This window comes from Peromyscus eremicus, chromosome 2, assembly GCF_949786415.1.
Source record: "Peromyscus eremicus chromosome 2, PerEre_H2_v1, whole genome shotgun sequence".
Lineage (NCBI taxonomy): Eukaryota > Metazoa > Chordata > Mammalia > Rodentia > Cricetidae > Peromyscus > Peromyscus eremicus.
The window spans coordinates 145476251-145491830 of NC_081417.1; the positions used below are offsets into that span (position 1 = coordinate 145476251).

At 52.3% G+C, this 15580-nt stretch overlaps 1 protein-coding gene and 1 non-coding gene across 2 annotated transcripts in view; one reads left to right on the top strand and one right to left on the bottom strand.

Annotated features, from left to right (window-relative positions):
* Positions 1-277: 277 nt before the first annotated feature.
* The window catches only part of Man1c1 (mannosidase alpha class 1C member 1), a 148181-nt gene continuing 132878 nt past the window's right edge, over positions 278-15580 (bottom strand). Inside the window, exons 8-12 of the mRNA XM_059255168.1 lie at positions 13643-13758; positions 6340-6559; positions 3693-3865; positions 1729-1844; positions 278-1049 (exon numbers count right to left, since the gene is read on the bottom strand). Of these exons, the coding sequence (XP_059111151.1) occupies positions 923-1049; positions 1729-1844; positions 3693-3865; positions 6340-6559; positions 13643-13758 (752 nt within the window). The 3' untranslated portion in view covers positions 278-922. The remainder of the gene's footprint in view (positions 1050-1728; positions 1845-3692; positions 3866-6339; positions 6560-13642; positions 13759-15580) is intronic.
* On the top strand, positions 7602-7733 carry LOC131905439 (small nucleolar RNA SNORA17). Its single transcript, XR_009377951.1, has one exon. It is a non-coding gene; the product is annotated as a small nucleolar RNA SNORA17 (small nucleolar RNA).

Here is a 15580-nt window from a genome sequence, read left to right on the forward strand (position 1 = left end):
GATTCATTTCTGCCTTTTCCTGGCTGTGTGACCTCAGGCAAACAGCTTCACCTCTCTGGGTTTCTTCCAATCCTCCATCTGAGCACACATACCCAACTCTATCCAAAGCGCCAGCCTCACGCTTCCTGGGTCTACTTGGGCCAACTGAAGGGAGTGTTATAGAGGCGGGAATGGTTGACTAAATCATACCTCAGCTCCGCTGTCAGCCTGTGATTGTTTCTGATGACATTCTTGTAACACTTTTCCCAGGAGCCACTGGTGGGCAATGAGTCCAATCTTATTTCTTATTCAATAAACTCCTTTATTCTACTTCACATATTTTTCCATTACAGTAATGAAAATAGCATTAGTGATTTGTAACATTTGGGACCAAATCAAAGGGGAGTGCCTCCTCAAATCAGAAAGTAGGAAACACAGGGTAGAACAGAGTCAGTGTTGGGTACGAGGCATTAAAAACAGATGGGTCAAGAGTGTGTGTGTGAAAACACTTAAGGTCTCCTTGAGTTAGGTGACACCGTTTGAGAAGGTGCATGATTTTGAAAATTATATTTATAATCGTCATAAAACTCAAGTGGAGAAAAATGCAAAATCAAGCAAAACCAACTCCCTAAACAAAAAAGGAAGTGAATCAAATACATAGGGTGGATATGCAAACCTCCAGTCCTTTGGCCCTGTGACAGCGGGTGTGGGGGCACAGAAATTCCCCATAGAAAGGAACGTGTGGGCACCGGGGACCACAGCCCGGGCCCGATGCTGGTGCGTCACCAGCTCCTGTCTCCTCACAGAGGAAAAGAAGTCGCCTGTCCGACACATCCGTCCAGGGTCTGCCCACGATGGGCCTTCCGTCCCCAGTGCCTCTGAGAACGATCCCGGATCCCAAGAAAGTAGAGGCATCCCTGAGACACGGGCATGGAACAGAGGGTCAGTGGCGGTGCCCAGGCATGCTGGAGCTGTCCGAGTGATTGACGGGCAGCGGGTGGGCCTCGGTGTTGAACACCCAGTCCTCTGGCGACAGCACGTTATCTTCAGAGAACAGAAGATAGAGGTATCTGTGTGGCAGGGCAGGGGGCGAGAGAGGGGTTAGTGCCTGGGGGGAAGGAGGGCCACAGGAGGGGACACCCACACCTGCCAGGGCTGGTCCTGGGGAAGCACAGGGATTCCGAGCTCTGGGGTCAGAAGACCTGATTAATCCATTGTTTCATTCGCTTGACTGCCCTGCTGTGAGCCCTGAAGACTTGGGACAAGAATCACTCTTGGTCAGGAGGCCTAGGGTCTGCACCTGCCCAAACTCTCCGGGTTCCCAAGCTACAGTTAAATTCCTGCCGCAGTGACACAGCCAGGCTCTGGGGACCCCAGCCTCCGGTGTGGGGACTTTACTGGAAGGGACCATTAGTGTGAGGAGAGTAGTTGGTAAGTAGGTCAGATACCCGAAGCAGACAGGAGCCTGCCAAGCACTCCAAGCCGGGCTGCACAGGTCACAGGGGGACAGCCCCTACCGGGGCTCACTATCAATGTCACATGGAGGTGACTATTTGGAAGAGCTGAGTGGCGAAGGACCAGGTGAAGGGGCTTGTAAAACAACCTCTGTGGTCAGTGCTGGGGCTCTTGGGAAGAATTAGGCCCAGCCGGAGCTCAATCTGCTGTGTGGACCCTAAGCCTCCACCCCACCCGGGCTCCCTCTCTCTGACTCCCGAGCCACTGGCCTGACCCAGGGACATCTGCACTCACTTGAGCGTCTCAGCCAGGAAGAAGCTTTGCTGCCTGTTGTCATGGTTGGGATTGCTGCTGTACACATCCTGGATCCCCGAGAAGCCGGCTTCTGTCCGGCAGTGTTTCTCCAGGGCCTGGAGGAAGGGAGCAGCCTTAGTGTGGGGAGGAATGCCTGGTGGCCGGGGCTTTAACACACAGCTCCCGATCCTTGGCTGGCCACCTGGGAGTCCAGCTCCTTCTCCCAGGATCAGCCAGCCCACATTGCCCTCACCCCGTCTGAGCAATTCCCTGGTCTGAGTCTAGTCCAGGCTTCTCCACCTTCTAGGGACCCGGGCGACCAACACTTTCACCGCAGAGGTGATGAGGTCAAGCATGGTTGCTGGCAATCTGCAGGGGCCACTGGGATCCAGAGAGCAGACCCAGAAGCCTGGAGGTGAGGTCTCTGCATCAGGGTGGGCGTGTGCTTCCTGTTCTACACAGAAATGCAGTTTTGTACACTGTAGGGTCGGTGGCCTAGGCATCCTGCTGGGGACGACAGGCCACCTGCTGTGGCTACGGTCAAAGGGCAAGATGGATTTTTCCTCTTTCCCTGCCGCTTGGAAATCTGACTGCAAGAGCATATCACGGTCTACTTAAAAATTACGTGGTGTGGGGCCTCCCTCTTTCTCAAAATCCTCTAACAGGGCAACCCCCTATGTCTATGGGGCTAAACTCTCTTCAGAACCCTGGCACCCCTACAGCTAACAAATCTTACTGGAATTGTAGCTTGCCTCGGTGCCCTCTTGATCCCAACCTTAGATATGGTGCTGAGACTCAGAGAGAGGGAGGTACTGCTGAGATGCCTTTGGGGCCCCTTTGTGCCTGCCGCTGCTCTGCGCTACATCCAACACTGGCCCCCTTTCTGCTCTGGTGATGCACATGAGCACAAAACATTTGGCCTTTGAAGGTCAAGAGCAGGGCTTCAGGGAAGCAGAAGCCTGGATGGGTCCTAAACAGTAAGCAGTCCCCCCCTGAGTGTGCGCAAGGACAGCTCGTCCCCAAAGCAGGTGACTCCTTGCTGGCATGGGCACAGGGGCTTGTGGGAAGAGAGACAGAGGAGGTAGCACCCATCAGAGAATTTTCTAGAAGCACCACACTTGTGTTTGCTGTCTACCCCTGTGTGGTGGTTTGAACAGGAATGGCCCCCTCAGGCTCACATATTTGAATGCTTAGTCCCAGGGAGTGGAACTCTTTGAGAAGGATTAGGAGGTGTGGCCTGGTTGGAGGAAGTGTGTCACTGGGGGTGGGCTCTGAGGTTTCAAAAGCCTATTCCAGGCTCTTTTGCTCTCTCATTCATTCATTCATTCATTCATTCATTCTCTCTCTCTCTCTCTCTCTTTCTCTCTCTCTCTTTCTCTCTCTCTCTCTCTGTGGTTCAGGATGTAGCTCTTATCCTCTTCTCTAGCATCGTTCCTGCCACCGTGCTTCCCGCCATGATGACCATGGACTAGACCTCTGAAACTAATAAGCCTCAAGTCAATGCTTTCTCTTTTAAGAATTGCCTTGGTCATGGTGCTTCTTCACAACAGTAGAACAGTGGCTAAGACACTCTAGGAGGGCCAGGTTTCTAACCAGCGCTTGGGATGGAGGGGAGACCATGGGGTCTGGGGGATGGCAGGGTGAGCTGCTGGCTGCCAGCTGGACCTGTTTCAAAAGAGGCATCTCAAGCAACTCATCCAGGCTCTGGGGTCAGGGCATAGAAACTAGATGGTACTGGGGTGTCCTTTGTCCCCAAGGACACACACACTTAGACCCTCCCTAGTAATTTCAGCCTTGCCTCAGGGAGGCTTTCCCAGAGCTGCGCTCTTGGTTCTGCAGCCTCCTGAACAACTCTCTTATTCCTTGGCCAGAGGCCAGCCTGGCTGCCATCCTATAGTTCCCGAGCCAGAGGCTGTAAGCTCCTGACGGTGGCTTCCCAGGGACACCCACTACCCCACACTCACCATCACCACCTCCCAGCCCCACTCCCTGTAGATGGGGTCATGCGTCTGCCGCCACAGGTACATGTAGCTCTCTACCACCTCAGGCCGCAGGATGTAGTAGCTCTCGCTCAGCTGTGTGGCCACTGCCTCCCGGCCAGCGTTGAACCAGAAGGCCTCAGGCCCCAGCTTGGTGTCTGTGGGAACAGATGAGCAAGGACCGTCAGAACCCCCACTTCCTGCTTCTGTGGACCCTGTCTAGGATGGACCTGGATGCCTGGCGGGCCGAGGCTGAGTGCTGGTTTGGGGTAGGCCTACCAGTTGCCGCTTGGGGCTGCACCAAGCTGTGCACAGCCTCCACAGCAAGCTCGCTGAAGCTTGAAGAATTTAGCAGTTTGGCTGGGTGCAGTAGTGCATGCCTAGAATCCCAGCACTCGGGGGCAGAAGCAAGTGGGTCTCTCTGATTTTGACGCCAGCCTGGTCTACACACTGAGTTACAGGCAAACTAGGGCTACATTTTAGACCCTGACTCAACCCCTTCCCATGAAAAAAAAGGTAGGGTTGTAGGACATACCAGGCCCTTTATTGTCCTAATGTACCACCAGGCCCTCCATCAATCCCCCCCCCCCTTTCACACACCTACCGCCACCCAAGAAAACACCGAGCGGGAGCTACTGGAGGATCAGGGCTGGTTATTGTCAACTAAATCTAGACATATCTGGGAAGAGGGAATCTTAGTTGAGAAACTGTGTCTATAAGGTTGGCCTGGAGGCAAGTCTGTAGGGTATTGTATTAATTGATGGTTAATGTGGGAGGGCCCAGCCCAAGGGGGGCAGTGTCTTCCCAGACAGGTGGTCCTGGGGTATATAAGCAAGCTGAGCAGGCCTTGGGCAGAAGCTGGTAAGCAGCACCCCTCCATGGTCTCTGCTTCAGCTCCTGCCTCCAGGTTCCTGCCCTGACTTCCCTCAGTGATGGGGCTTGACCTGAGAGGTGTGAGATGAAATAAATTCCTCCTCGGGTTGCTTTTGTTCACGGAGTTTTATCACAGCAGTAGCAGCCCTAACAAGACAGGAGCCCGAGAAAGCACCTGCCAAGGCAGAGGGCGCTTGCCTTGATGGGTCCAGGTTTGGTGTGAGGGCAGTCTGCTGCCCTCTTGTTTTTTGCAGGACCCAAACTATAAAAGAACAGCAGAGCCTCCATTGGTGACCTCAAGGCCTCCGCTGGGTCCTTTACATGGTCACAGTCCTTCATTTGTCTTTCTTTTTTGCTAAGGGCAAATCTGCTCTCACACATATGACGACAGGATCAGAGAAGTTGAGCCTTTGACTCAAGGCCACACAGTGAGTCACGGCTGAGCTAGGCTGTGTCTGTCCACCCCCTCCTGCTTGGCCTTGGCACCCAGGAGGCCCCGGGGGTGGGGTGGGGGTCTCCTCTCGAGCCTGTTGGCCCTTTGGAGGCTTATCTTCTCAGAAGAGGAGTCAACTGGGCTCAGCCTCTTCACCCCCCGGCTCCCATCCAGTCTTTTCAGATGACACCCAGGCTCTGCCACCGGGAAACAGTGCTTTCGCCAAGTTCCTGATGGGGTGAGGGAGGTAGTGGCTGTACAGCGGCAGGTGAGCCGGGTGAGCCGGGCTGGTTGGGACAATATGCTCGATTAAGCGGCTGCCTTTTACAGCCCTGGGTGATTGTCCAGACAAACAACTCTTTATTATTCCTGAGATTTCCCATTTGTTTATGGTCCTGGCCCACCGTGAAAAGAACGGGAGGCCCGATTTCAGGCCCAGCACGGATAGGACTTCCTAGGACCCCCTCGGAACCAGCTCCAGCCCCCAGACACGTCAAAGCCTCTTCTTGCGGGGCTGCTTGGATGCTGGCTCGTGGAATCTGGCGTGGCTCGGGCAGCTGCAGACTGTTCTCCCCATTGCACAGAGGAGAAAACAGAGGCTCAGAGCACCGTGTGGAGCCAGCCTCTCATCCACCCAAGGCTAGGACTGTGGCTCAGAGAGGCAGCTTCTGAGACTGGGCAGTACACTTTGAGAGGGGCACAATGGTGTGTGTGTGTGTGTGTGTGTGTGTGTGTGTGTGTGTGTAACTGGATATCAGGGCCTGGTATTTGGAGGGACTTTCCCTAAGCCTGTTCCCCTTCTCTGGGCTGACTGTTTCACCAAGTGTAAAATGAGGCTTGCGGCTCATACCCCTAGACTACTTGACAGCTTGGGTAAGTGCCAGGTGTATGTAAACGGAGCTCTTAAGCTGGCTGGTGGCCTTGAATCAAAGAGTGGCCAGAGATGGGGTGAGAGCCGCATGCAGAGAATGGGCAGAGGTGCCCTTGCAAGCCGGGGATTTGCCGGGCTCAGGTGTCAATCTGCCATGGGTGAGGGAGGACCCTCCTATCCCTGCCTCCCATGGCACCTTAACCAAGTAAGTCCTCACTGAGCCTCAGTTTCCCCACCTGTGCCAGGAGTGGAGGGGTGTCAATAGTGCCACCTCTCAATGCTGGACACACCACAGTCAGTACCAGGCCTGCGTGCCTCTCACTCAGAGTCTAGTAACTTCCCAGGGGAGATGGTAATAAGAGCTCCCCACCCCTCACTGCTCTGCTGCTCTGGCCGGTGCTTCCTGGTGTCTAGCCTGGGTATCGGCTGTTGCTTTCTTCCCCTGCAAGGGTTACCTGAGCGGGCGTAGGACTCATGGCATGTTCTGGTGATCTGGGCTGCAAGCTCTCGGTAGTAGGCCCTCTTGTCTTCCTTGGCATCCTCAGCACCAAGGGCGATCATGCCCCCCGAAAAGCAGGCCAGGTGTCCCATCTTGTGATCCAGAATTCCCCCTCGCCACTCAGCAATGTAGGTCAGACCCCCAGGAGAGACATTCAGCAAATAGGTCTCTATGGCCTGAGGGTGAGGAGGAGAACGCAGGGTGGGGGAGGGGAGGAGAAAAGGGAGATTCAGTGAGCCATAAGGAAACAGGGGCAGGTTGCTTGGCAGGGCCCTGTCTCCCGAGCCAGCGGGGGGTCCTGCTGGGAGCTAGGATGTCACAAGGGGCCGTTTAAATCTACATGTTGTGGCTGGAGAGATGGTTCAGTGGTTAAGAGCCCTGGCTGCTCTTCCAGAGTCCCCAAATCCATTCCCAGAATTCACATGACAGCTCACAACATCTCTAACTCCAGTTCCAGGGGATCTGACGCCCTCTTCTGGCCTCTGCACGCACTGCATGCACATGGTACACAGACACACCCATAAAATAAAAATAACAAGTAAAATTTTAAAGCTTAAAAAAAAAGATCAATGTTTTAAAGAACACTTTAAAAAAGTCTTCACAATGGGGACCAGTGAGATGGCTCCACAGGTAAAAATGCCTGTTATGCAAACCTGATTCCCAGATTCAACAGTCATCACAGTGAATAAATAAAGATTAGCGAAGCTTCTCCCCACCGCACCCTCTGCTAGAAGGGCTTAGCCCGGAGGTGCTGGCCTGTGTATGGGCTCCAGCATCCAGAAGGCACTGGAATCCCCAGTTTCCTGTGGCTAAGCGTCTTTGTGGGAGGGAGGCCCCCGTGTCTCATCAGAAAATGAATCCCTGCCCCGTCCAGGGCTTCAGTGGCACTTTCTCCCTCTGTGCTGGGCGTGGGGGGATCGGCTCACCCTCATCACCCACGGGGGCTCCTTCTGCTGGCGCTGCAGGCTCCTTTTAGAAGAAAGGGGCTCCTGAGAAATGACTCATGATGTTGGGGTGCCTTCTGCCAATAGTTCCAGGAACTCTGAAGCTGGGTGCCGTCCACACAGTCTAGAGCTGGCCTTCATAGGCCCATGAGTCCTGGTTTTAGCTGAATATCCATGGAAACATTCCTGGGCCTTTGTCCCCATTCTCCATGCCTATCTAGCTACTTTTTCAAAAAATTTATGTATTTTTTTTTTTTTAAAGTATGATTTCTCTCCTGCCCCTAGAGGCGTTGCATGTGTGGCTGCCGTGTTACGTGTGCGTCAGTAGGTGGCAGAGAGGAGAGAGGCTATGTCTACGCTCAGTGTTCTGACCTGTGAACATCTGAATGATTAGTAGCCTAACAGTCCCTGAAGCTGGAGGTGGGGCCGCCCTTCCGGGTGGTTGACTGGTTTAGGAAAGTCGGTGACAAAGCTCTGCTTATGGTGTGGACTTGATGCCCAGTGCACAGCAGTGGCCCGTTGAGATCCAGAAGCCAGGAAGAATAAGGCCTACCTTTTGGTCACGTGACTGATCAGGACAGGTGCAGATGTGATTATAGGCCATGAGCTTCAAATGTGGCCTCTGTGACTTCACCAGGGACCTGCAGAACCACCCATACAGGCTTTGGGCAGCTCTACGCTTCTATCCTGGCAACCCACATCCTAAATTACAGACCACATTGTGTTGGCTTGAACTGTTCCTTCAAGACTGAAGTGAGATATGTGTAGTAGCACTAGAGGTGGAGGGCCCTCTTAAGATCCAGCATTTCCATCTAACTAAGTGCATGGGGCCTTAGAAATGATAATTATGAATCGGGGAGAAGCTAGCTGTAGGTGCTTGTGACACAAATAAACTTGTTAATTCTTGAAAAAAAAAAAAAAGTATGATTTCTCTGTCTGCATGTATGCCTGCACACCAGAAGAGGGCACCAGATCTCATTATAGATGGTTGTAAGACACCATGTGGTTGCTGGGAATTGAACTCAGAACCTCTAGAAGAGCACCCAGTGCTCTTAACTGCTGAGCCATCTCTCCAGCCTCCCCCCTGCCCCAGTCTACTCTTAAATGGATTGGATCACATCATAGGCCTTGTGCAACCCCAATGGATTCTTGGCACCATTGGAAAAAGGCTCCACTAGGCCTCAAAGGCACCCTGATCTGGACCCCAAGGAGTGACTGGTTTTCTAGACTGATTCCCGGGCACACGTTCTGTAAGTTCAAATCTCTTTTCTATCAGTTCTGCTGTGTGGCACTGGGCAGGTTAAACGCTTTCTCGGTGCTGTGTCAGAGTCCCCAACAAATGCTGCCCGTGAGTCTCTGCGGCCCATCCCAGCCTCAGTGGCCTTTTCTCCTCCATGCCCGAGGGCTGGGGACACAGCACACTGTGGATGGGCCTAGCTCTGGGTGCAGAGGTCTCTATCAAATGCACATAGGGATGACTGTCTCTGACCAGCGGTCAGGAAGAGGTAAACTGAGGCTTCGAGATGAAGCTATGGCTGCTCTGCTTGCAGAATGAGGTCAGAGAGGTCTCTTGCCTCTGACGGTATATGCTCTGCCCTGGTTCTGAGCCCTGGAAGCAGCATGCTGTGGCCCTTGGAGGGGTCAGCCCTCTTACGCCCACCTCCTGCCTCTCCACTTGGAACATGATTACAGTCAGTGCCTCATCCCTCTATCCGAGCGTTGTTGACACAGCCGTCAGCCACCAACCAGGACCTGGCGCCTGAAGCCGGTGCTGGCTTCTGGATCTGTTTTTCCTTTTCCTTTCCTGTCAGGGCCAGGGCTGGGGGTCTGGCTGTGGGACCCTTGCTGAGCGGCAGATGGGAAAGGGACTGATGAGGTACCTTGCTAGGGTACCCGCTCCACGTGGGGAGCGTGCTGAGGCCTGGAGTGCCACCAGCTGCTAGGCGGGGCTGCTCCAGGCTCAGCACTGGCTCCTGGGTAGAGTGTGGTCCCAGCAGCTGGTCTGTCAAGGGTCACTGCAGGGGGCAGGCATCTGGGTGAATCCAGGGTCCCAGAACCTACCTATGTGTTGGATGTGATAAAACAGACATGTGGGGAGATGCCAGGATGCCATGCCCCAGGGCTGGGAAACAACACTCCCTCCCACAGGCTGGGTGAGTCCCGGGGTGAGTAACGGCCTCCCTGAGGAAACTACAGATCGGTGTCTCTGACTACGATAGAGACAAGCAGAGGCTGAGAGAGGAACCCAGGCTTCATTCTGTGTGTGTTCATATGTGCGTGTTCGTGTCTGCACTGGTGTAATGTGTGCGCATGTATGTGGAGGCCAGGGGTCAGCCATAGGCGTTTCTCAAGAGCTGTCCACCTTGGTTTTTTGAGGACAAGGTTTCTCACTGGGATCCTGGGCTCGTTGATTAGACAGCTGGCCAGTGAGACCCCCTCGGGCCTCTCACCTCTGCCTCCCACCATGCTGGCCTCTTTATGGAGGTTCTGGGGAAGAACTCTGGTCCTCACTCCCGTGCGGCAAGCACTTTATAGCCTGAACCATCATCTCCTTAGCCCAAACCAAAGCCTAGAGCCACAAGACATGGTACAGGGGTGGGGGTGGTGGGGGTGGGGGTGCCTGGGCTAGGCTCAAGTCGTGGTACAGAGGGGCTGAATTTGGTTGGGGAAGGGGGGTCTGGGTGCCTCCGAGCCACTTTCCACTTTTCTGAAGACTCATTTTGCTCATCTGTAGAATGGGAATGCAAGCTCACACACAGGATGGTGGTGAGGCCTGAAGGAGAGGGCACTGTGACCCAGCTTGGTGCCTGTCCCAGCCAATTCCTTCCTATGCCTCTTGGGAAGCCCACCTGAGTTCTCCTACAGGGACCCAAGTGACTTGCAGCCAGCCAATGCAGCCATGAACATCAGGGTTAGCACCAGGTAGGCCCCGGCTCCTGCCTTGGCTCTTGCCGTGGTGTGACTAGGCCTTTTTGAGTCTCGGTTTCGTTATCTTTGAGGTGGAGCTAATAAAGGGACTGAGTAGGAGGTCACAGTGACGAGGCCCTCCTTGGCTTCCTTAAGTGCTCTCCTTTTGTGAGTCTCAAGGGTGCATCTCTGGGGTGTCCTGAATCCTCCCACCCATCCCAACTGGACCCAGGTTGAGCCTGCAGGGTCCCAGTTCTTGCTCCCACAGGGATCCCTGGGAAGCTCTACAGAATCATCCCTGGGCTATCCCAGAGATTCTGGTGCCATTAATGGGGTACAGTCTGGGAAGGGGTCTGAGTCTCCTAAGTGATTCCAACATGCCAGCAAGGATGAGGACCACTAGAATATTCTTCAAAGCCCCAGACCTGCCAGAGGCCTGCCCTTCACTCAGGGTCTACGGCCCCGGGCTCCTTACAGAAGATCAAATGTGGGAGCTGAGTTCTCTCTGCTCAGCCATGCTTTCTGAGGCTCCCAGACTGCTTAATAATTCATGGCCATCTCTCCCCTTGAAGCTGCAGCCACAGTGTGCCCTAAGGGCCGGGAGACAGTTACACTCGTTAACTTCATGTTTACTCTGTGGAGAGCTGCAGGAAGAGAAGAAAGGAATCCTCCTACAGGCGACGCTGGCCAAAGCCAAGGGCAGACAGGGCCAAGATGGAGTGAGCTGAGCTGCGCTGCTTCATGACAGAGCTTGGCACCAGGGAGCTGGGCAGGGTCCATAGCTGAAGAGGCCCACGGCTCCAACAGTCTGTCTCAGTATGCTTCTATAAGCACTACCATTTCCAGGCAGACTTAGGCCATCAAATGGTGCTTAGAGACCATCCATCTACCCATCCATGCAGCTATCCAACTGTTCACATCAATCTAACTTCTCCCCCAATATATCCATCTATCTGCTCACATTAATTCACCCATCTCCCATTCATCTCTTCATCAATCCTCCATCCACTCATATCTAAATCCACCCATCTACCCATCAACTCGTCCATGAATGCATCTGTCTATTCAACTGTTCACATCAATCTGTCTGCCCATCCACCCATCTACTCAGCTATCCATTGGTCCATCTATCTATCCATCCATCCACCCACCAACTCTTCTACCCATCTACCCATCTGTCCATTGGTCCATCCATCTATCTCCCCATCCACCCACTAACTCATTCATGCATCTGCTCAACTGTTTGAAGTGTTCATATCAGTCTACTCATGCATCCACCACCCATATATCTACCAGGCCAACCACCCACTTGTCTACCCATCTACCCATTTCCTCTATCCATCTGGCTGCCCACACCAATCCACCCATCCACTCGTATGTCCAACCATCCGTCCGTCTGTCTGTCTGTCCGTCCATCCATCCATCCATCCATCCATCCATCCATCCATCCACCCATCCATCCATCCACTCAACTGTTCACATCTGTCCACACAGCCATATACCCACTCATATATCCATCCATCTGTTCATCTATTAATCCAACTATTTATATCAATCTGCCAACTAACGCATTCATCCCTCAATCCCTCAACACAATTGTTCACATCTATCCACTCATAAACCCATTCATCCAGTCACCCACTCATTCTTCTTATCCATCACTCAGAACCTACTTGTTCATATAACAGCTACTGTGTGCCTACCAATGCCAGTCTGCTTCAGGAGTGAGGCTTATGGGGTAAACAAGGAGACAGGATTGTCGGTTAGACAACTCACATTGTATTTGGGAAAGATCAGCAAGGATTAGGTGAGCAAATGTTTGTAAGCAATCATTTCAGATTCTGTTACAAGTGAAGAAGAGAATAAGCCTGGGTGTGTGACAGAGAAGGTCTGGGAAGGTCACTTCGGCAGCATGAGAGAAGAGCTGGCCAGTCTAAATGACCTGGCTTTTGAATGGTATTCTGGGTAGAGGGTTAGCATGTACAAAGGCCCTGAGGTGAGAACTTCCTCATCTGAGGAAGCAGAGGGGCAAGAGTGAGGTGACGCAGTCCTGGTGATTGACAGGGTCCCAATCAGGTAGGACCCAGTGGGTGAAGGAGGGGGTCACGATTAACTCCAAGAGTAAGGGGAGGGGGCGAGGAGAGGAGCCAGCATCTCCAGCCCCATGGCTACTGTGTGCAAAACTGATTTAGAGGCAGGGCAGAGGGGAACAGGAGCTCACACTACAGGACACGAGGTGGTGTTCCAGAGCAAGGGAATGGGACAAGGAATCCAACTAACTTCATGGAGAAACTGAGGCCCAGAGCCTTCTCCATGCTTTTTCTTTTTCTTATAACATCTTTTAAGATTTTTATTATTATTATTATTATTATTATTATTATTATTATTATTATTATTTTGGTTTTTGAGATAGGGTTTCTCTGTGTAATAACTCTGGTTGTCCTGGAACTCCCTTCGTAGATCAGGCTGGCCTCAAACTCACAGAGATCCGCCTGCCTCTGCTCCTGAGTGCTGGGATTAAAGGCGTGTACCACTACCGTGTACTTTGCGTGTATGAGTGTTTTGCCTGCATGTATGTCTGGCATCATGTGCATGTCTGGTGCCCAGAGAAGTCAGAGCAGGGCATCAGATCCCCTGGAACAGACAGTCGTGAGCCACCATGTGGGTGCTGAGAATTGAACCCAGATCCTCTGTAAGGGCAGCTAGTGCTCTTAACCACTGAGCCGAAACTCCAGCCCCTGCTTTTCTACCTACTTCCACCTACTGGGTTCAAAGGCACCCATAGCTCTAGTTAGCCAACTCCCTTGTCTGTTCTAAATATTCCCCTTAGGAGGGACTCACTCCAGCCTGACACCCCTCTTCACTCCACACCCCATGAAGAGACCAGCAGCAGCACGAACTCCGCTGGCTCAGTGCTGTGTGGCCTTGGGCAAGTGTCCTCCTCTCTCTGGATCTTGGCTTGCATCCACATGGGGAGAACAAGCAGAGAAGTAGTGCATGCCCCACACATCCTGGATGCCACTCTCTCCCTGCCCAAGTGTCACCTCTGGTTTACAGAATGACAGCTGAAGATCTCGCTTTGGAGCCCCAAGGGATCCTGGCTGCCATGTGGGCTTTGACACATTAGCTGAGGCCCGGAGACTGTTGGGGGATGGCTTAAACTAAGCTTCCTAAATCGGTCTGTCACTTCCTATGAGACCTTGGACAAATGGCCTGACCTGCCTGAGCCCGGGTTTCTGAGCGTGGAGGAGGAACACGCAGATGTCCCCAGGATCTGGGGAGGTATGTGAAGTGCGGCTGGGGAGGCCTTGCCTGTCACTCCCTGCCCATTCAGTGGCCTCTCCCAGCACGCAGGGCTCTGAGGACTGGTGGTGGCCCACTCGGCAGGCGGCAGGAAACGTCTCTTACCTGCAAGGCTTCGTAGTACATATTTTTAGCCTCCATATCTGTTTTGTCGGACATCAACCAGGACTTGATCAAATACTCATAAAAACTGTCCCCAAGTCCTCCGATCGAGACATGGTCTGCAAGGTAAAGACGACAAGAAGGATTAGCACAGTCATCATTGGCTAGGTTCAAATGCTGACCTCCACGGCCTGGGCTGGGCTTGGGGTGCAGCCAGCGTCTGCTCAGCTGCCACCCAGTCCAACTTGGGTGGGCTGAAGGGACCCAAGAGGAAACCAGGACCTCCTGAGCCAGGCGTCCTGTATCCGCGCACAGGGTCTTCGGGGGCATAGTCCATCTGGCCTTAGCAGGATGATGACGAGGACCCTGGTTATTAATTGTAAAGGGCTGGTTTTTCTTTAAAAATCACTTGAGATTTAAGAATGGATGAAGAACAACTATTTTGTAGTAAAGTTATTGGACTAGAAATCGAAAGAGGGCAGCCATGCACAGGGCTCCTTCCCAAGGCTCTGCCAGCTCATGCTTGGAGTTCCTCTCAGTCTGTGTGTTTCTTTTTTTTAATTACAAATTTATAATTTTTTTTTTTTTTGTTTTGTTTTTCGAGACAGGGTTTCTCTGTGTAGCTTTGCGCCTTTCCTGGGACTCAACTTGGTAGTCCAGGCTGGCCTCGAACTCACAGAGATCCGCCTGGCTCTGCCTCCCGAGTGCTGGGATTAAAGGCGTGCGCCACCACCGCCTGGCTTAATTACAAATTTATAATTTAATAAAATACTAGGAAATATATAATAATGTATACACATACATATGCATGTCTACGTGTACATGTGTATGTGTGTGTGTGTATCTCTACATTTGGTGGCAGACCGGTCACAGGTATGACTGCCATCTGAAGAACCCAGCAGTGAATGCTGGCCCTTCATAAGATGCTGGGAAAGTGGAGTGAGGTGAGTCACAGGTCAGATCCCAGCCACAGAGCGCCCTAGGAAAACTTAATTGATTTGTGCAGATCTAGGTGACGGGAGCCGGAAGGGAGGGTTGAGATCCCTCTCTGTCTGGGGATGGTGGGCCAATGCTGCAGCGGTGTGGTGTGTTTGTGTGGTATGTACATTGTTTGTGTGTGTGTGTGTGTTGGTATGTGTGTTGTTTGTATGTATGTATGTATGTATGTATATATATGGTGTATGTGTCGTTTCGTGCACATTTGTGTGTATGCATGTGGTGTGATGTTTGTGTAGGTCTATGTGATGTGTTTGTGTGTATGTGTGTGGTGTGTGTTTTGGCTGTATTTATGTATGGGTATATGTGGTATATGTGTGTTTGTGTAGGTCTGTGTGGTGTATATGTTTGTGTATATGTGTGAGTCTATGGTGTAAATCAGTATGTATGGTGTGTTTGTGTATGTCTGTGTGGCATATGTCTGTATATACGTATATGTATCTGGTGTAGGTATATATATGTGTTTGGTGTATTTGTGTATGTGTGTGTGACTATGTGGTGTGTGTGTGTGTGGTGTGTGCTTGCATATATGCATGTGTAGTATATATTTGTGTGTGGTGTGTTTGTGTATATGTGTGGGTCTATGTGGCATATGTCTATATGTATGTGTGGTTTATGTCTTTGTGTCTGGTGTGTGTATGTGTGTGGTGTGTTTGTGCTTATGTGTGGGTCGTCTATGTGGCATATGTCTGTGTGTGTATGTATGTGTGTGTGTTTGGTATGTTTGTGTATATTTGTGGGTCCACGTGGCATATGTCTGTGTGTCTGTGTGTGGTGTGTTTGTGCATATGCGTGGGTCCATGTGGCATATGTCTGTGTGTCTGTGTCTGTGTCTGTGTGTGTTGTGTGTGTTTGCAGCCTGGTGGATTATCCTGGGCATAGTCTATACTGTAGGTAGGGCTGGGTCCCCTGAGAGGCTGAAGCCAGGTGTGAGGAGAGGGAGAA